The following is an 18,176-nucleotide window of genomic DNA, read 5'->3' as shown; positions in this document are numbered from 1 at the left end:
TTCCTTCTCCTTCTCTTCCTCCTTCGCCTCCTCTTCTTCCTTCTCCTCCTCCTCCCTAGGTTCTCATTCCTTGGTTTCTATGATGGTGCCATCTCCTGGTTGACCACTCCTGCTCTGTCCCTTTTTTGGGCTTGTTCTCCTTCTACCATACCTTAAGTGTGGCTGTATCCCAAGGCTCTGTCCTTGGTCCTCTTTTCATTCATCCCTATGACTTCAGTGACCACTTCTAAGCAGACAGCTTCCAGGTTCACATATTTCATCCCAATCTGTGGCTGCCCGATGGACATTTCCTCCTCAACACACCAGTGAGGTCTCAAACTCAGCATGTCCAAAAGTCAGCTCATGCTTCCACTTCATCCAGCTTCCCAATTTCCACTGAAGACTCCATCACCATCCTAGTCACTCAGACTGGAATCCTTCTCCCTCATTACTCCCTCCTTACCTGCCTAATACGCTAGGTGCTAAACATACAAAGACAATAAAGGAGGAGTTTGCATTCTTGGGGAGGGGTGTGGAATAAAACATACACAGATAATAAATACAAGGTCATTTGAGTAGGGAGAGAGTATTAACTGGAAGAATCAGGAATGGTTTCACAGAAATGACGGTACCTGATCTGAACCTTAAAGCATGATAATAATAGTAAATAATAGCATTTATGTAGCACCTTAAGGTTTGCAAAACACTCGACATATACGGACAGTCTCATTTAGTCCTTGCAGCTCAGCCTTGTGAGGTAGTTGCTATTATCCTCCTTTTACAGATGAGGAAGCTGAGGCTGGACAGAGGTTAAGCGACATAGCTACCATCTGAGGTGAAATTTGAACTCAGATCTTTCTGCCTTGGAGTCCAGGGCCATATCTGCTACGTCAACGTAGCATTCTGAGAGATATAAATATGGAGGAAAAATATTCCAGGGGTGGGGGAATTCTTTGTTAAGTGGGAGATGCACTGTCCAGTCCTAGAAACAAACAGTCATCTAATTTGACTGGAATATGGAGTACATGGCCTTATATGGTTTGCTGAAGTCTTCAGAAGGAAACATAGACAAGGAGGTTAACTTTGAAAATAGCATGTTGAATTTATTATACATTTTAATAAACTTAAGCGATATGTAATAAGTAATTGCTTATTATGGTGCTCAAGCACCATCCTCCAGTTCTAATTTGCATATGGAAATACTTATTTTATTTGGTGTTTAAAGGTGTCAAATGTCTTTCAATGAAGATGAACACTGCATCAAGGTCAGCTACTTATTCAACTTGAAAAGGCTGCAAGCTAATACCAAAGTGGAGGGAGAACTGATGCATGGTTTTTTGTTTGCTGATGAATGTGTACTCAATGCAACCTCTTATGCTGAGATGCAGCAAAGTATGGATTAATTCTCTGTTGCTTGTGCTAATTCTGGCTTAACAATTAATACCAAGAAAATACAGGTGCTCCATCAGCCAGCACCACATCATCCATACGTGGAACCATCAGTTGGTTACAGCAAATGGAGTTTTTAATTCTGTGGATATGTTCTCTTACTTTGGCAATGTACTTCCCAGGGATGTACACAGTGATAATGAGATTGACACACACATTGCCAGAGCTAGCTCAGTGTTTGGGGGGCTCTGAAGGAAAGTGTGGGAGAGAAAAGGCTGACTACCAAACTGAAGTTATATGAAGCCATGGTGATGACCTCACTGCTGTATACCTGTGAAACCTGGACAGTCTGACAGCGCCATGCCAGGAAACCGAATTGCTTCCATTTGAATAGTCTGAGGAAGATTCTGAAGATCACCTGGCAGGATAAGGTACCAAACACTGAGGTCCTAAACTGCCAAGCATTCAGACTCTGCTTCAGAGAGCACAACTCCAATGGGCTAGCCACGTTGTTCCAATACAAAACATACGCTTGCCAAAAAGACCATTTTACCATGTGGTGGTCAGAAGAAGCGATACAGGGACACTCTCAAGGTGTCTTCTAAGAACTTTGGAATTGATTGTGTGACGTGGGAAACACTGGCACAGGACCGCTCAGCATGGCGTGCCCCTGTCAGAGAAGGTGCTGTGCTGCATGAGCAAAGCAGAATTGAAATAGCTCGAAGAAAATTCAGGATGCACAAATTTAGAGAATCTGCCCCAAATGTTCATATGGACTATTTATGCCCAATTTGTGGTAGAGTATTCTGAGCTTGTATTGATCTGATCAGCCACAGTCGGACACACTGAAACTTGACTCTAACATAGTGATGTCATTTTGATACTCTTCAAGAACAGAGGACAACCGACCAACCAACCAACCAACCGAGATCACAGGAAAGTATTCCTCTTCCTTAAAAGACCAAATTAACTGCTACCTCCTCCACAAAAATTTTCCCTGGTCCATCTGCCATCCCCCACCTCCATGGGAAAAGATTCAAATTTAGCAGACATTTATTAAAAGTCCCTTCTATCTTCCAGACACTGTGCTCTCTGCCCAAATTTTCCTAGGATGCTTTTTCATCCTCTTTGCTCCACAGCATTCTACCTCATATATGACCTGTGTACCTGTATGTATATAATAATAACATTTATATGGAACCTTAAGGTTTGGAAAGCATTTTACAAATCTTTTCTCACTTTATCCTCACAATTCCAAGAGGTAACCACTATTTGTCGTTCAGTTATTTTTCAATCATGTCCCACTCTTTATGACCCCATTTGGAGTTTTCTTGGTAGAGATAATGGAGTGGTCTGGCATTTCCTTCTCCAGCTAATTTTACAGATGAGAAAACTGAGGAAAACGTGGTTAAGTGACATGCCCAGGGTCACACAGCTGGCAAGTATCTGAGGTTGGATCTGAACTCATGAAGAGAGGTCTTCTTGACTCCAAGACCCAACACTCTATCCACTGCACCACCTAGCTGCCCTAGCTGCTATTATCCCCCATTTTATAGATGAGGAAACTGGGGCAGGCAGAAGTTAAATAATCTGCCCAGAGTCACACAACTGGTAAGTGTCTGAGGCTGGATTCGAACTTAGGTCTACACAATTCATCCCAGGAAGTATATTGTCAGCTCCTTTAGGGCAAATAGTGAGTCATTTTCCATGCTTAAATCTCCAGCTTATAACCTGGGTGGGCACATAGTAGGGCCCTTACACAATACTGATGAATTGAACTTCCCTAAGAAGTTTTATAGTCACAAACCCACTTAAAGTCTCCAGAGTTCCCACTGGAGAATTTAAATTTGAGGCTCAGGTTTTTTTAAATTATTATTTATTTTTGACATTCTTTTATTTTTAAATTTTGATTCTGAAATCTCTCCCTCAAGAAGGCAAGCAAAATATCATACATGTGAAATTATGCAAAACATTTCCATATTAGCCATATTTTTTAAAAAAGCAAGAAAAATAAAGTGAAAAAATAATATTTTCATTTGCACTCAGAGTTCATCAGTTCTCTCTCTGGAGGCAGATAGCATTTTTCTAATCTTGAGTCCTTTGGAATTATTGTCTTGGATCCTCTATTGATGAGAGTGGCCAAGTCTTTCACAGTTGATCGTCTTTACCGCATTGCTGCTACTGTGCACAATGATTTCGTGGTTCTTCTCACTTCACTTTGCATCAGTTCATAGGGGTCTTGCCATGTTTGTTTGTTTTTTCCTGAAAAAACACCCCCTTTGTCATTTCTTATAGCACAACAGGACTCCATCACAACCATATACCACATCTTGTTCAGTCATTCCCCAGTTGATGGGTGCTGCCTGAATGTCTAATTCTTTGCTCCCACAAAAAGAACTGCTAGAAATATATTTGTACATACAGGTCCTTTTCCTTTTCCTTGGAGCTCTTTGGCATACAGACCTAGTAGTGGTACTTCTGGGTCAGTGGGTATGCACGGTTTTATAGCCTTTTGGGCATAGTTCCAGATTGTTCTCCAGAATGGATGAGGCTCAGTTTATCACATCCCACGTCCCAGTTGTTAACCGGAATCTGATCATTATCTCAGTGTTCTGTTGCAGGATTGTTTTGACTCCTCTCTTTTCTTGTTGGCAGGGAGGGTATTACTATGTTCCTTTTGGCTGGTACTGTGCAGCAGACACCAAAGTTTGGGGCGTGTTTAACAATTCACCCTTCTAGGGTGAGTTGTTCTTGGGAGATGCTGGGGACTAGGTGTCGAGTGGCTGGGAGTAGAGCGTTAAGGAACATCTCTCGGGTGGACCTGAATGCCCGAGTACTCGTATGGGCTTCCTAGAAGTAAGGAGCTGTGGATGCCATCCCTAGGAAGGAGCACTGGAGCGCTAAGGTCGGGCTGGGCTGGGGGATACAGGAAAGACCTTTGGGCACCGGCAGAGAAAGCGGGGCTCCTCGTTCACTTCTCTTAGGGAAGGGAATCTTTCCGGGGGGAGGGGGAGTGTAGGACGCCGAAGAGGCAGAGCCTGCGCGTGGAGAGGCCTCTGGGCAGCCGGGGGGTTTGCCGAGACCTTTCACGTGGTGTCCGGAGGAGGCACCGGGCTGTAGGCTCTGCCCGCAGAAGTCCCGCGGGCTCTGGAGCAGAGGCAGGAAGGGCTGGGGGTGCCGGTGCCCCCGCCCTGCGTGGGGAGCCCGGGCGGCCGCCGTCGGGGGTCGGGATGCCAGCTGCGCCCCGCCGGTTCTGGGACGGGACGGGGCGGGGTCGCAGCCCCTGCGCCCCGCGCCGGGGGCACCCCCTCCCCAAGTTCCTGAGCCGAGGGCCCGGCCCGGCCGGGCGCGCGTCCCGGCGGGGGCGCCCTTGGGTACTTAAGAGCGCGGCGGCCCGGCGGGGCCGGCTCAGTCGGCGTGTGCGGGCGGCGGCGGGGGCGGAGAGGAGGAGGAGGAGGAGGGGCATGGAGCAGCCGCAGCCCCGCTGATCCGCCGGGAGAGTGAGCAGCCGGCCGCACGGTGAGCTCGGGGCACCCGGGGGGAGACTCCGGCCACGCCGCGGGGGGCCGGCCGCTGCCGGGGTACGCTGCGCCATCTTCAGTCTCCAGCCGCGGCCCCGCGGCCCCCTCCCCACTGACCCCTCCTCCCTTTCTTCCTTGCTCCTTCCCCTCCCTCCTCCGCGAGCCCCGTTTTGTGAATGAATGAATGAATGATGAATGAATGGATGGAGGGGAGGGGGCGGCGGCGCCAGGGCGCGGGCTGGCTGGAGTGTGCCCCACCCGCCGAGCCCCCCGCCGCCACCTCCCCCCACGCGGGGCTCTGCCGGGGGCCGGCGGCTGCACGTGGGGCCCGCGGCCGTGTGCGCGGGGCGCACCTGTCCGCCCCGCCCCGCGCCGCGCCCGCGGAAAGTTTGCTGGGGGCCGGTCGGGACGCGGAGCTCCGGAGACCTTGCCGGGCGAGGGGCTCCGAGCAGACACGGGAGCTTGCTGCCTTCGGACGTGCTTTGGCATGGGGGGGGAGAGCGGCGGGCTGCAGCGGCTTGTGTCCGGATTAGCGAGGGCAGCCCCAGTGCCAGGGGCCGGGCAGCACCAGGACTGCAGTCTGGAGAGCTCTGGAGCCCGAAATGCGAGCGGGGAGAAAGTAGTTGCCACCCCCACCCAGCCCGACCCCCCATGTGCTTTACCCGGCCCTTTGGTGACGGGGGGCATTTGGGAGCTGGAAGCACTCTATGGTGGGGGTGTGAGTGCGGCTATGCGGGTCTCGCCGCCTAACTCTTGGCAGGCATGAAGCCTGGTCACTGTGTCCTAGCCCAGGCGGGGAAGGCCTTTGAGGAGGAAGGGATTTTATGAGACCTTAAAGGTGGTGCCTTTGTTTGCATTTTACCACTTGGGAAAGGGATGTGGGGGTTTAAGGAGCTCGTTTTTTGTTTTCCCTTTTACTGACCTTTTCCTTTGTGCATGCTCCCGCCCCCAGGGTAGTCAGAGGGTTGCCCGGCATGGATTCTTACCAGGGTGGGTTGGAACATTTAAAAAGAAGTGATCTCCCACCCCATGAATTTTCTCAGCCCCCTTCTCCCTCAATTGCACTGTAAAATTTGTGCCCCAGTTTAATGCCAAGGAAGATTCCTTGGGGTGACAATGCAGTGACCAGATAGATTCCAGGGGACATGGGTTTCTAGATGAGGAGCAGCCTGCTTTATATGCCCTTCTGGGTCGTGCCCTTAAACTATAATCACTCTGAAAGGGCAGGACTTTGGCACTTGCATTTCAGGCATTGTGCTGGCCCGTTAGACACTTTATAGCTGTGGTTCATTGGTGTGTGGGGTGAGTTTCCATTGCTGCCTGGTGAGACTCTTTGCCACGAAGAGGGAGGAAGAAGGCATAGAAAGTGTTGGGGGGGGCGGGCAGAGTCCTTACTTTCTTGTAGGGATTTGGAGTAGAGGGAAAAGTATGGAGAAGTCTCAGAGATGCCCCTTAACAAATATGTAAGAAGCCTATATATTCTCAGTATTCTTAGATGAAGCTAATTTCTTGAGAGATGAAAATGAATGGGGGGGAGTGGAGGGGGAGACACAGGAGAGACAAGAATGGGTGCCTTGCCTCTTCTAGAAGCGGCTGGAGGGGGCTCTGTGTAAGCCTGTAATGGGTGATTGGGCTGCTCACTGATTCACTTGTCTGGTGACTTGGCAAATAGCTTCTGTGACTACATCTTCCTCTCCAGAATATGATGAGCTGAAGATCTCCCAGGAGAGGGATCCGATTTGGATCAAATACAAGTTAGAAATGGGCTGTGTTGGGGGGTTGGTCTGTCTGCTTCTTAGTGGGCTACATAGAGTGGTGGGGGGGTACCTATCAGGTAGGGAGCAGTAAGCTGAGCTGAGAAGCTGGCCTGGCTCAGAATGAAGATTGGGACCTGGCTTGTGCTTGTTCCTTCAGGCCTGTGGATGCCTGGGTACAGCAGGCTGGAAGTTAGGGGCACTTTAGTTTACAGGAAACTCTCCAGGAGAGAGATAGCGACTGGCAAGAATGTGACCAGCAGAGGGCTGGCACCAGGACCTGCCAGCCTGGCTCTGCCTCTCGCTGCAGTGGTGCAGGCGGCAGCGGCAGCAGCCTGCTGTGTCCTTGCAGTTCCCCCGCCTGGCTTCCTTCTGGGCTTTACACACAGCTCACCTTCTCCCTGCCTTCAGCATCCATTTCCTCCTCCCCTCCCTTGGACTGTTTTCCTGTTTACTTTGCCTGCCTTGCCTCAACCCCCTTCTCAGGAAAAGGAAGGGTGAAAGGGCACAGGGAAACTTTCTCTCTCAATTTTAGTTTTTGTCCTTTGTCACTTTACCCTCATATGTTTCTCTCCCTCCTCCACTCATTTGCCAGTTTGCTGCCATCCACATCGCCTTTGTGCCCGTCCTTCTTTCCTATGAAGCTGGATGTGAGATGTGGAGTCAGGTGTTCTCTCCCTTCTCATACAGAGGATCCCAGCTCAAATCCCCTCTTCCTGATCCCTCTTAATTCTGGGACCTTCCCACTGTGGATTATCTCCAGTTGATCTTGTTTGTCCATACTTGTTGGCCTGTTGTCTCCTCCACCAGGCTGTGAGCTCCTGGAGGGGGGCAGGGACCTTCTTCTGCCTGTTTCTGTGTCCCCAGAGCTTAGGCACATAGTGGGCACTCAGTAAGTGTTTATTGCCTGACAGACTTCCCTCTTCTCCTCTCCTCCCCTACCAGTGGGGAGGCTCGTCCTCCACTCTCCCCTCCCCCAGTACGTTGGTTCCACCAGCTCTGGGTGAGCTGGGCAGCTGGAGCAGAGCAGTCACCTGAAGAAGCTCTTGTGGCATTCACTGCCTCCCCCAGACTGCCAAAGATGCCCATTTCTGACACAGCTGGGTCATGCCAAGTGTCTGGAGTCAGGGCCAGGACCCTTCCACCTTCCCAGCTTGGAGCTGCTGTGTGGGTGCCCTGGGCACCATGGGGGCCAGACACCATCACCGTTTGCACTCCCAAGGTGATTTCCCATTACTAATTCCCATAGTATTCACGCACTGCCCACTCTCATGAAGGAATGTTTGTGCCTTTCATCTTTTTTCAGATCTCTTCCTCCATTTGTATGGACAATAGTTATCAATTATCTTAAAGTCAGAGCTTATAATGCAGATATCCATGAAAGGAAGGCTCTTTACTAAGTTTGAGGGTGAAAAGAGGGGTCATCTTTTTTTCATCTTGCCCTAAACTACTACTTAGCAAAAGCTGTCCCTGAGTAGCTACTTTTATAGGTTGCCCTGTCCTGTCCACCTTTGCAAGAGGCCTTTTCTTGTACTTATATTCCCCATTAGCACCTTCCTTCTGAGATTACCTTTCATTTGTACTGTATATATCTACCCAGCCTGTTGTCACCATCATTAGAATGTGAGAGTTTTTGTATCCCAGAGCTTAGCACACTGTCTTGGCACACAGTGAGTACTTACTCAATTCTTGTGGCCTGGCAGGGACACCTGTAATTCCTGCTGCTGGAGAGGCCAAGGCTAGCAGATTGTTTAAGTTTGGGAGTTCTGAGCTAGAAGGCACTAAGCCATCAGGAGGCCATACTAAGTCTGGCACTAACACAGTGAACCCCTGGGAGTGGCAGCCTAAGGAAGGATGAATGTGTGCTGATTGGAAACAGAGCAGGGCAAAGCTCCCATGCCCATCAGTCCTGGAATCTGGCCTGTGAGTGGCCGTTGCACTTCTAGCCTATGGTAGATGTGGTCTTAAAAAAAAAAAAAGTAAACAACGTTGATTGACTTTTACCCTGCCTTTCTCTTTGGACAGATGCCAGTCCACCTGAGCACAGCCCTGCGTGTAGTGGGCACCAGCCTCTTTGCCCTGGCAGTCCTGGGGGGAATCCTGGCTGCGTACGTGACTGGCTACCAGTTCATCCACACAGAGAAACACTACCTCTCCTTTGGCCTGTATGGCGCTATCCTGGGGCTGCACCTCCTCATTCAGAGCCTTTTTGCCTTCTTGGAGCACCGGCGCATGCGTCGAGGTGGGCGGCCCCTGAAGCTGGCTCCCTCTGTTGCTCTGTGCATTGCCGCCTACCAGGAGGACCCAGATTACCTGCGCAAGTGCCTCCGGTCTGCCCAGCGCATCTCCTTCCCCAACCTGAAGGTGGTGATGGTGGTGGATGGCAACAGGCAGGAGGATGCTTACATGCTGGACATCTTCCATGAGGTGCTGGGCTCTGAGCAGACAGGCTGCTACGTCTGGCAGAGTAACTTCCATGACGTGGGAGAGGGAGAGTCAGAGGACAGCCTGAAGGAGGGCATGGGCCGAGTGCATGAGGCGGTTCGAGGCAGCACCTTCTCCTGCATCATGCAGAAGTGGGGCGGTAAACGGGAGGTGATGTACACAGCCTTCAAAGCCCTTGGTGACTCCGTGGATTACATCCAGGTATGTGAGCAGTCATGAAGCCAGTGTGGGTGATTGGGGGGGGGGGCAGGAATCAGGGAAACCTGGAGAACTGGCCCCATTGCCTGACAACAAATGAAGGATGGAAGGGGAAGGGGGAACAAGCATTTCTATAGCACGTACTACATGTTGGCCATTGTGCTGAGATCTTTACAAATGTTATCTCATTTGATTCTTACAACCCTGAGAATTAGGTGCTATTACTGTCCTCATTCTACAGCTGAGGAAACTAAGGCAGAAAGGTTTAGTGATTTGCCCAAGGGCACAGTGGATTTGAACTCCCCTTCCTGGCCATCCTGAGCCCAGCACTTTACCTAGCTGCCTCAGGATCCAACCCTTAAACAAAGAATGAATCCTATCAACCACATCCCCAATACACCACCATCTGACAGCCACTTAAACCCTCACCATTCTGAGCCTCCATCTCCTGCCTGGGGGCATATGGCCAGTAAATGTGTGGATCAGAATTTGAACTCAGGTCTTTCTGACTCTAGGCCCAGTGCTCTATCCCTGTGCCCCCTATGGCCTGACCAGAGATCACTGAAGTTAGAGCTGGAGGGAAGCTTGGACAATATCTGAGCCAACTCCCTCACAGTAGAGATGGAGAAACTAAGGCTCATACAAGTTAAGTGACTTCCCAGGGTCTGGCACACTGTAGGAACCTGGTAAACACTAATAACTTGCAAGGACAGGATTTAAATCCAGATCCTCCGACTCTGAAAGCACCATTTTTCCCCATATCTGTTGTCCTGCCTGTAAGGTCTCCCTACCTTCAGGAAACCTTTGCTCCAGTGCCTGAATTGGAAGGTGGTCACTTATGGTCCCATTCCCAGTTAGTCATGGGTAGAGAATTGTGGGGAAACATCTAGTGTTTCCCTGTTGCCATTCTTCCCCCTTGGAACCAGAGGTGTGAAAGAGTTTTTGAGACCAATCTGGAAGTTGTGTTAGTAGTGTCCTGGCTCCTGTGGTGGCTTCTCTATTTCCTGATTCAAGATTTTACTAATATAGATAATGCAAATATTCATTAAAGGAAGAATCTATCAAAGATCCTTAAGTTATACCATCTAAGATCTGTGAGGGCAGAGACCCTATCATCTAGCAGAGTGCTTGCTGCATAGTGGGTATTTAGGAAATATTTGCTCAATGCGAATAAATTACTTTTCATAAGCCTCCAGTTTCTCTACTCATGGGTTTAAACCTTGTGTTTCAGAGAGAGAAGCTGGGTTTGGAAAAGTTTACATTTTGTAGTTTTATCTTGGGGCCCTTTATCAAGCTACTCTTTTTCCCCCCCAGGAATTCAGAATTTCAAATAGGATAGTTTTGCTCTGGTTGAAAGTTCCTTTAGAAGTACATGTTGATCCATGTTGTTCTGGCCCACAAAAGCCGCTCCCTCCTTTGAGGCTGACAATTCCTAAAGAAAACTAGTTAAAAAGAAAACTTGCTTCCTGTGTGTTTTGCTGGGTCAACAAGTGGCTGTGTCCCAGGTGCTTGTTTTCTTTCCATTTTATTGATGCGGGATAACTGCCTAAAGGCAGAATCAGCAAAGGATAATTGGTCCCGATGAGTTGGGGATTTGATGTATGTTGCTAGGACTAGAAACAGGTGCATCCTTCTTCCTGACCCAAGATTTCAATTCATGCCTCTTCTCAGAGAGGGAGAAAACCACACTCTGACTTCCAAACAGTCCAGTCCAGAGAAGATGCTTCTTGCCTTGGTATCCTTAGTCATCCGGGAAGGAATGAATCCCTTTAGGAAAGTGGACAGGAGAAGCAGAGAGGGAAATTATTTCAAGTTGAATTTTAAGGAAAAACGGGATATGGAATATTGGAATGAGCGAATTCTTCTGGGTAAGGTATCCTTAGAGTCCAGGGAGGAGGATTCTGGGAATCTTTTATTAGTTTGGGAGAGTCCTCTGGAAGTAATGTTGTCAACATGCTCTGGATTATTCCATTTGTGGATGACCTAAACTTCTTTTATTCTGACCAAATTGTAGATGAATTGTAGCTCCAACAACCCACTTGGTTATTTTATACCTTGCTGGTGTCTCCATTGCAGGCTGAACAAAGAATAAAAAGGGTATACTCCAGTCAATTGTGCTTCTGGATAGAGCACTGGGCCTGAAATCAGGAAGACCTGGGTTCAAATACATCTCAGTCATTTACTAGCTAGGTGACCCTGTGCCCGTCACTTAACTTCTGTTTGCTTCAATTTCCTTATCTGTAAAATGGGTATAACAACAGCACCTACTTTCCAGAATTGTATGTGGATCATATGAGATAATAATTGGGCAGTGCTTAGCACAGTACCTGGCACACAACACACACAATATAAATGTTAGCTAATATTATTATTGAAGTTTTTAGTAATCGGCGGAAGTGAAATTTTAAAAATTGATCTCTAGACAATTTTTTTTTCAATTTTGAGAGGAATGGCTTGAAATTTTAAGTGTGTCAGTGAACTATTCTTGTCCACCTTGTTTTCTTATGTCAGACTGAGTAGGCTACATGTGCCATTCTGTTTCTGTAGAGACTTAAGTTTGAAGTCAGCAACTGGATTGTTGACTGACCTAGAATGTGGACCCAGTAAAAGTTGGAGGAGGCAGACAGGACAGACTAGTGCTAGGTTTTATCAAGAACCGAAGTGTGGAGGATAACGGTCTTATACTCTGACCCCAGACACAACATTGACTCTTAAGGAGATATATGACCTTGAGCAGATCACTTAACCTGCCAGGTCTTGCTTTCCTCACTGTAATATGAACTGAACTAGTTGACCATTGACAGGCCTTCTCTAACCCTAGGGGTCCTTCTGTCTGGTTTACAGGCAAAACCTTCCTGTGTCTTATCTCTCCTGTCAGAATGTGAGCTCCTTGAGAGAAGGACTCTACTTTTCTGTTTATATCTCTAGTGCCTAGAGAATGCTTTGCACATAGTTATAATTTGATAAATGCTTTTCCTTCATTCCTAGATTAGAATAATGCTCAATTTAATTTCTCCAGATGAGATTTGTGGGTTTAGTCATAGGCATGGTTTAGACATGCCAAGAGAAGGCTATGGCAGCTGTCCTTCAAGTGGCCGTGGCTTGTCCCTCAATCACAATTATAAGAAGTGGAACCCAAAAATAAAAGCAAAAGGAGTATACGTAGTAAATATAATCTCTGGAGCTTGGTCTCATCAGCATCGGATTATTTCCTAGAGTATAGAGTATACAGCTAGCTACCTTTTACTTTTTCTGGAAAAACCTAAAAGGGCATTAGGTTAGCCTCCCAGTTCCCAAGGACTTCTGCAGCTCTTGCTAAGAGAGAACCTCTGCCACTTTCAGGCCTTTCTTCAGCAGGTTTGGTTTTTTTCCTTCAATTTTTTAACATTTTTATTTAAAGTTCTGAGTTCTAAATTCTATCCTTCTTCTCCTCCCTGAAACAGTAAGCAATCAGATAGAGGTTATACAGGCTTCAGCAGAAGTTTTTAATTCCTTTGAAGCTCTAAGCCTCATGCTGCATGCAGGTGCTATAGTCTGGGAATTGACTTTGGTAGCTATAACCTCTTCTATCCTGCTTCAAGTCGATCTACTCTCTTGTGATTGGGCTTATCTGAATTGCTAAACTTCCTGGACTTCCCTTTTAATCTCCTGTTGTATAAATGTTGGAATCTGAAAGGAGGTGATATGACAGATCAGTTTCCTCGGGGTTCTGAGTTGATTGGGCAGATCAGCTAGTGTTTGTCACAGGAGTTGTTCCTGCACACCTGCTCCCCCAAATCAAAAATTTTCTTGTATATATAGGGGCTCTATTACAGGAGCTAAAACTAGCTATCATGCTGGGTGTTTTCATCTTCAAGGCTTCCAGCCAGTAGCCCCAGAGAAGGCTCCTCATTAGGGGCTAGGTATCCCTCTCATTCTCGGCCTATTTGGTGTGAAACCTAGAACCCAAACCTTACCGTCCTCTCTCTACCCCATTCCTTACATTTGGCTTAGATCCCTTTGCTCCTGGCATCAGGTAAATCATCTGAAACAAGACATTGCCAATGAGCTTGGAACTTCTCCTTAAACTATCTTCCTCACTCAAATGCAAAATGGTACAGCAGGGAGGGTGGGGGAATATTGAAAGAGGTAGTGATAAATGATCAAAGGGACTTCATGGGGTCTGGGGATCTGAGCCTGAGAGGTGCTGACTCTGTGTGCTTACTCCATTAGGTGTGTGACTCAGACACAGTGCTGGATCCAGCATGTACTGTGGAGATGCTTCGAGTTCTGGAGGAGGATCCCCAAGTGGGTGGAGTCGGGGGAGATGTCCAAGTAAGACATATTTAGGGATTTCCCAGGGGTGCCCTCTTGGCATATTTCTTTTTCATTTGATGTGGCCAGAGTAAAGCACTGGACTTGGGGTGGGAAGAACATAGTTTTCCTACTTTGTGTGGCTAACCTGGGTAGCTCTGGAGAGAAGAGAATGGAATTTAAGAGCGGTAGATACAGAAGACTTAGATTCCAGTGGGGAAAATTTGGACCATTTGACAATCAGGTCTTCTTAGGAAAAGGTCAGTGATTATTCTTTAAGATGGGAATCTCTTGTCCTTGAGCAGCTCTTCAAAAAACTCAAGATGTTCCCTTTTGGGGATTCCCTTTGGGGACTAAAGAACTCTCAGGGATCCACCATTCAGTTAATGACAGTAGGGGTCCAGATTCTCTTCTAAGAGGTACTGCTTATAGGGAAAAGTCCTTATTGGGCAGGACAGTAGAGGTCCATCAGTCAATAAGCATTTATTAAGCACCTATCCCATGCCAAGTGCTGTACTTAAGTGCTGGGAAGTTAATGAAAAACAAAAGACAATCCTTGCTCACTAGGAGCTCATTAATAAACGAGGCAATATGTAAATCACTGTGTACAAATAAGATATATGCAGGATAAATGGGAAATGATCCAGTAAAGGGAAGGTACTACCATTAAGGGTGATCAGGAAAGACTTCCTGCAGAAAGGAGGAACTTGAAGGAAGCCAGGGAAATGAGGCAGCAGAGATGAGGAGGGAGAGCATTCTCTTTCCTCACCAGTCTGTCAAGGTATAATTTGCTATCTCTTCATAACATTAAGGTCCTGGCTTTTACCATTTGATAATAAAATTACAAAGTTTGAAGTTAGTAAACAGAATGGCAAATTGCAGTATGGAATTGGAACTGGGTGCCTAGGAAATTAGGCTTGGGCTTGATTATTTTCTGCCACCCTCCAATTTTCCTTCACTAGCCAGCCCAGAACTGGAAGCTGAAAATTTTCCTTGGGAACCAGAGTAGCCCTTTAGCAATGTCTCCTTTACTCCCTATGCTGTTTCTAAGTGGCAGAAAGACCTAGAGATGTTTTGGATCAGAAAACCCATGAATTCCATAAAGATCTAGATGTTTGTGTTTGTTGACTCTAGTTGGCAGAGAAATGCAGAGGGTGTTGAAGCTAACGAGTTTTCTTGTTCCTTTTCAGATTCTCAATAAATATGACTCCTGGATTTCCTTCTTGAGCAGTGTGCGGTACTGGATGGCCTTTAATGTGGAAAGGGCCTGCCAGTCCTATTTTGGGTGTGTTCAGTGCATAAGCGGGCCCTTAGGCATGTACCGGAACACCCTTCTTCAACAGTTCCTAGAAGACTGGTACCACCAGAAATTCCTGGGCAGCAAGTGTAGCTTTGGGGATGACCGGCACCTTACCAATAGAGTTTTGAGCCTTGGCTACCAAACTAAGTACACTGCACGCTCAAAGTGCCTCACAGAGACCCCTACAAAGTACCTCCGTTGGCTCAACCAACAGACCCGCTGGAGCAAGTCTTACTTCCGGGAGTGGCTCTACAATTCCTTGTGGTTCCATAAGCACCACCTATGGATGACCTATGAGTCTGTGGTGACAGGTTTCTTTCCCTTCTTTCTTATTGCTACCGTTATCCAGTTGTTCTATCGGGGCCGCGTCTGGAACATCCTCCTCTTCTTGCTAACAGTGCAGCTTGTGGGCATCATCAAGGCTACTTATGCTTGCTTCCTTCGGGGCAATGCAGAAATGATATTCATGTCCCTTTACTCACTCCTTTACATGTCCAGCCTTCTGCCGGCCAAGATCTTTGCCATTGCCACCATCAACAAGTCTGGGTGGGGCACTTCAGGCCGAAAAACTATTGTTGTGAACTTCATTGGCCTCATCCCTGTGTCCATTTGGGTAGCAGTCCTTCTGGGAGGGTTGGCCTATACAGCTTATTGCCAGGACCTTTTCAGTGAAACAGAGCTGGCCTTCCTAGTATCTGGGGCTATCTTATATGCCTGCTATTGGGTAGCACTCCTTATGCTGTATTTGGCCATCATTGCCCGACGTTGTGGAAGAAAGCCTGAGCAATACAGCTTGGCATTTGCTGAGGTGTGACCAGCAAGGGCAGCTCTTTGACCAATGTGGGAAAAGTGCAATGGGCCAGGGAGGGGAAGGGGTAAACTTGACTCCTACCAATTTGAGAAAAGGAAATGGGTCGGGCGGGCGGGAGGGAGGGAGTGCTGTGTCCTTGTTTTCTTAACCGTTGTCCAAAGGACAAGTTTCAGTGCAAAGGAGTTTGACCTGTATTGTGGCCTGAAGCATCCATCCCATGGATTCAAATGAAACTGTCACCAGATTCCTTGGACACTCAGGCTCTTGGCCACGTTTCTAGGCTTCCTGCTTCTGCACACTGACAATGGATTCTGGAGATTGTTTCCTTTCCCTGAGGCCCAGGAATAATCCAGAGCAAAGTGTGCCTTGCACATTTGAGGATGGCCTCCATTTAGTGGCAGCTTCTTATAGAGTTAGCTAGCCCTACCTAAAAGGAAATCAGTCATGAGCAAATGGAAGAGCTGGGTCAGCTGCACCTCCACTTCCAATCACCAGATCTGTAAGATTGTCCTGAGGACATAGGCTGGCTTCTGGGGATCAGGGAACAGGTCTGAGGATGGTGCTTTAGTTTGAAGACCTTTCTGTGTTCCTGAATACCCAGGGAGTGAACCAAACCAGCAGGAAACCAGTAGCAGTTAAAGGTGAATTTATACCAGGGAGAAGGGGTAGGTATGCATGTAAATCACCTATGTTTTTAACACGCTACAGGCCATAGTGAATTTTAGGAATGTAATGGATGTAATTCTTAAAATTGGAATTCGGGATTAGGACTGGTCCAACTTCAGTCTTCTTGTATAGACATGGCCCACCATTGTTGCTTTTTGATGTCAGGGTCATTGCTAGCTCTTTATCGGCTGGTCTGTTTTGGCCAGTAACCGAACAGACCTGTAAAGGAACAGGATTTAGGCACCTCAATTCCCTTTACTCAAACCCTGAGATGAATTTTGAGATCATGACAACTTCCATTCTTTGCTTTTTCTATCTACATGCAAGAACTTCAGAAATTATAACACAATTATTTAATGCTTAGGATTTATGAAGTCATCTAGATCCATGGGGATCACATTTTTACTGCACCACTTCTCTTTCTCCTTCAGCACTGTTGCCAGTGTTCTCAAATGGCAGATGAGTCTACCCAAAACAGTTAACTCTTTGGAGTGACTAGGGACAGGTCGATGATATTTATGAAGTTGCTTGGACTTGAATTTCAGACTGACCCCAACAAGCTATTGCTTATTATATGAACTCCAGCCTCTTGCCTCCACAACCTGCTGTCTAGACTCAGTCAACTATAGTTTATAGGTATAGTTCTTTATTCTTATACCCCTAATGGTGGGTTTCTCCATCCTATTCCCCTAGCTTTCTCAAATTTTCAGCTTTATGTTTGCTTTGCTTATTTCTAGGCAACACAAAACTAGGAAATGGGGTGTTTCCTGTTCCCAAAGTTGTCTCATCTCTTGCTACATCTCATTGGCTAAATTACCATCAGTTGTCTGTCTATTCTCAATTCTTGGGTTTAACATGGACGTTTAACTCCTCTCTGGCTTGAGTATCCATGTTTAGCAAGACCATGGTAGTGTTGCTGACCTAACCCTTCACTACTGAGCCAATACTAACAATTGAAAGGCAAATGATTAGGAAAAAGCCTCTAGAACACCTGCTGCTTCCTGCAAGGGAATGAAATGTGCTTCTAATGGCAATTGGGTTAACTTATGGTGCTTTTCTTTTCAAAAGTTTGTCTTCTGGGTGCCGCCAGCTATTGCTGCATCACAGAAACCGTATACTTCTTGGCAGGCACTAACATCAGGCCAGGCCATCAAAGATGAGGAAGAGGCCAGAGACAATGGCTCTAGTTCCTTCTGAGCTTTTGCTGGCTATGTAGCAGACTATTTTGAGCTAAATAATGGAGGAAATCCAGCCAGCTAATGCAAGGTTCAGACTTAACTACGGGCTAACTTTTCTCAATTTTACGTAAAACAAGATGGTTTAAAAAGGAATAGGTCTTTCCTAGCTTTCTACCATCAGAGTTTCTCTAATCCTGCTACTGTTACCGGATTCCCAGACAGAAAAGGAGCAGAAGCAGATAAGTGGGCTCACAACTTTCAACCTCGACTGGTTTTTATAAGTTATTTTTTACATTTTCTGTAAAACACAAAACCAAACATCTTCAGCTTTATCCCTATTTCATGCAAGGGAAGACACTTTATATTAATGAAAACATTTGGTTTTTCTCTCAAATCCCATTTTAATGAGGAATTTAGGGTTTTTCTGATCTTTTGTATTTACTTATTTCTACAATGATTTGTAAATGTATTTATTTTTTACCTGCATTTTTTTCACTTTTCAGAAAGGTCAAAATTTTTATACTATGATGTATTTGTCAAAATAAAAAAAACTTGCACACAAGAACAGCAGTCTTGTTTCTGAGGCTCTCATCCCCCTTGTTATTCAATGTAAAAACTTAAGTGTCTACCAAGGAGCCCTAA

General features: G+C 46.8%; 1 protein-coding gene across 2 annotated transcripts; it reads left to right on the top strand.

Moving 5' to 3' along the window:
* The first annotated feature begins 4,169 nt into the window (after nucleotides 1-4,169).
* HAS3 (hyaluronan synthase 3) lies at nucleotides 4,170-18,099 on the top strand. 2 transcript variants are annotated; one of them, XM_069085481.1, is made up of 4 exons: nucleotides 4,170-4,273; nucleotides 8,669-9,289; nucleotides 13,499-13,600; nucleotides 14,770-18,099. In XM_069085481.1, the coding sequence occupies exons 2-4, from the start codon at nucleotides 8,669-8,671 to the stop codon at nucleotides 15,691-15,693; spliced, it is 1,647 nt and encodes a 548-aa protein (XP_068941582.1). In that variant the 5' UTR covers nucleotides 4,170-4,273; the 3' UTR covers nucleotides 15,694-18,099. The 2 variants fall into 2 exon arrangements, with proteins under 2 accessions (XP_068941582.1, XP_068941581.1); XM_069085480.1 differs by lacking the exon at nucleotides 4,170-4,273 and adding an exon at nucleotides 4,774-4,887.
* Nucleotides 18,100-18,176: the final 77 nt, after the last annotated feature.

The sequence above is a fragment of the Petaurus breviceps genome, unplaced genomic scaffold (genome assembly GCF_028583685.1).
Source record: "Petaurus breviceps papuanus isolate PSGF00001 unplaced genomic scaffold, PetGlider_PUasm1.0 176, whole genome shotgun sequence".
Lineage (NCBI taxonomy): Eukaryota > Metazoa > Chordata > Mammalia > Diprotodontia > Petauridae > Petaurus > Petaurus breviceps.
This window is presented reverse-complemented; position numbering and strand designations above follow the sequence as displayed.

Coding starts and splice junctions, on each gene's coding strand:
- HAS3 (XM_069085481.1), top strand. CDS start 8,669: ATGCCAGTCCACCTGAGCACAGCCCTGCGTGTAGTGGGCACCAGCCTC. Junction 9,290..13,498: donor ACTCCGTGGATTACATCCAG/GTATGTGAGCAG, acceptor TTACTCCATTAG/GTGTGTGACTCAGACACAGT. Junction 13,601..14,769: donor GAGTCGGGGGAGATGTCCAA/GTAAGACATATT, acceptor GTTCCTTTTCAG/ATTCTCAATAAATATGACTC.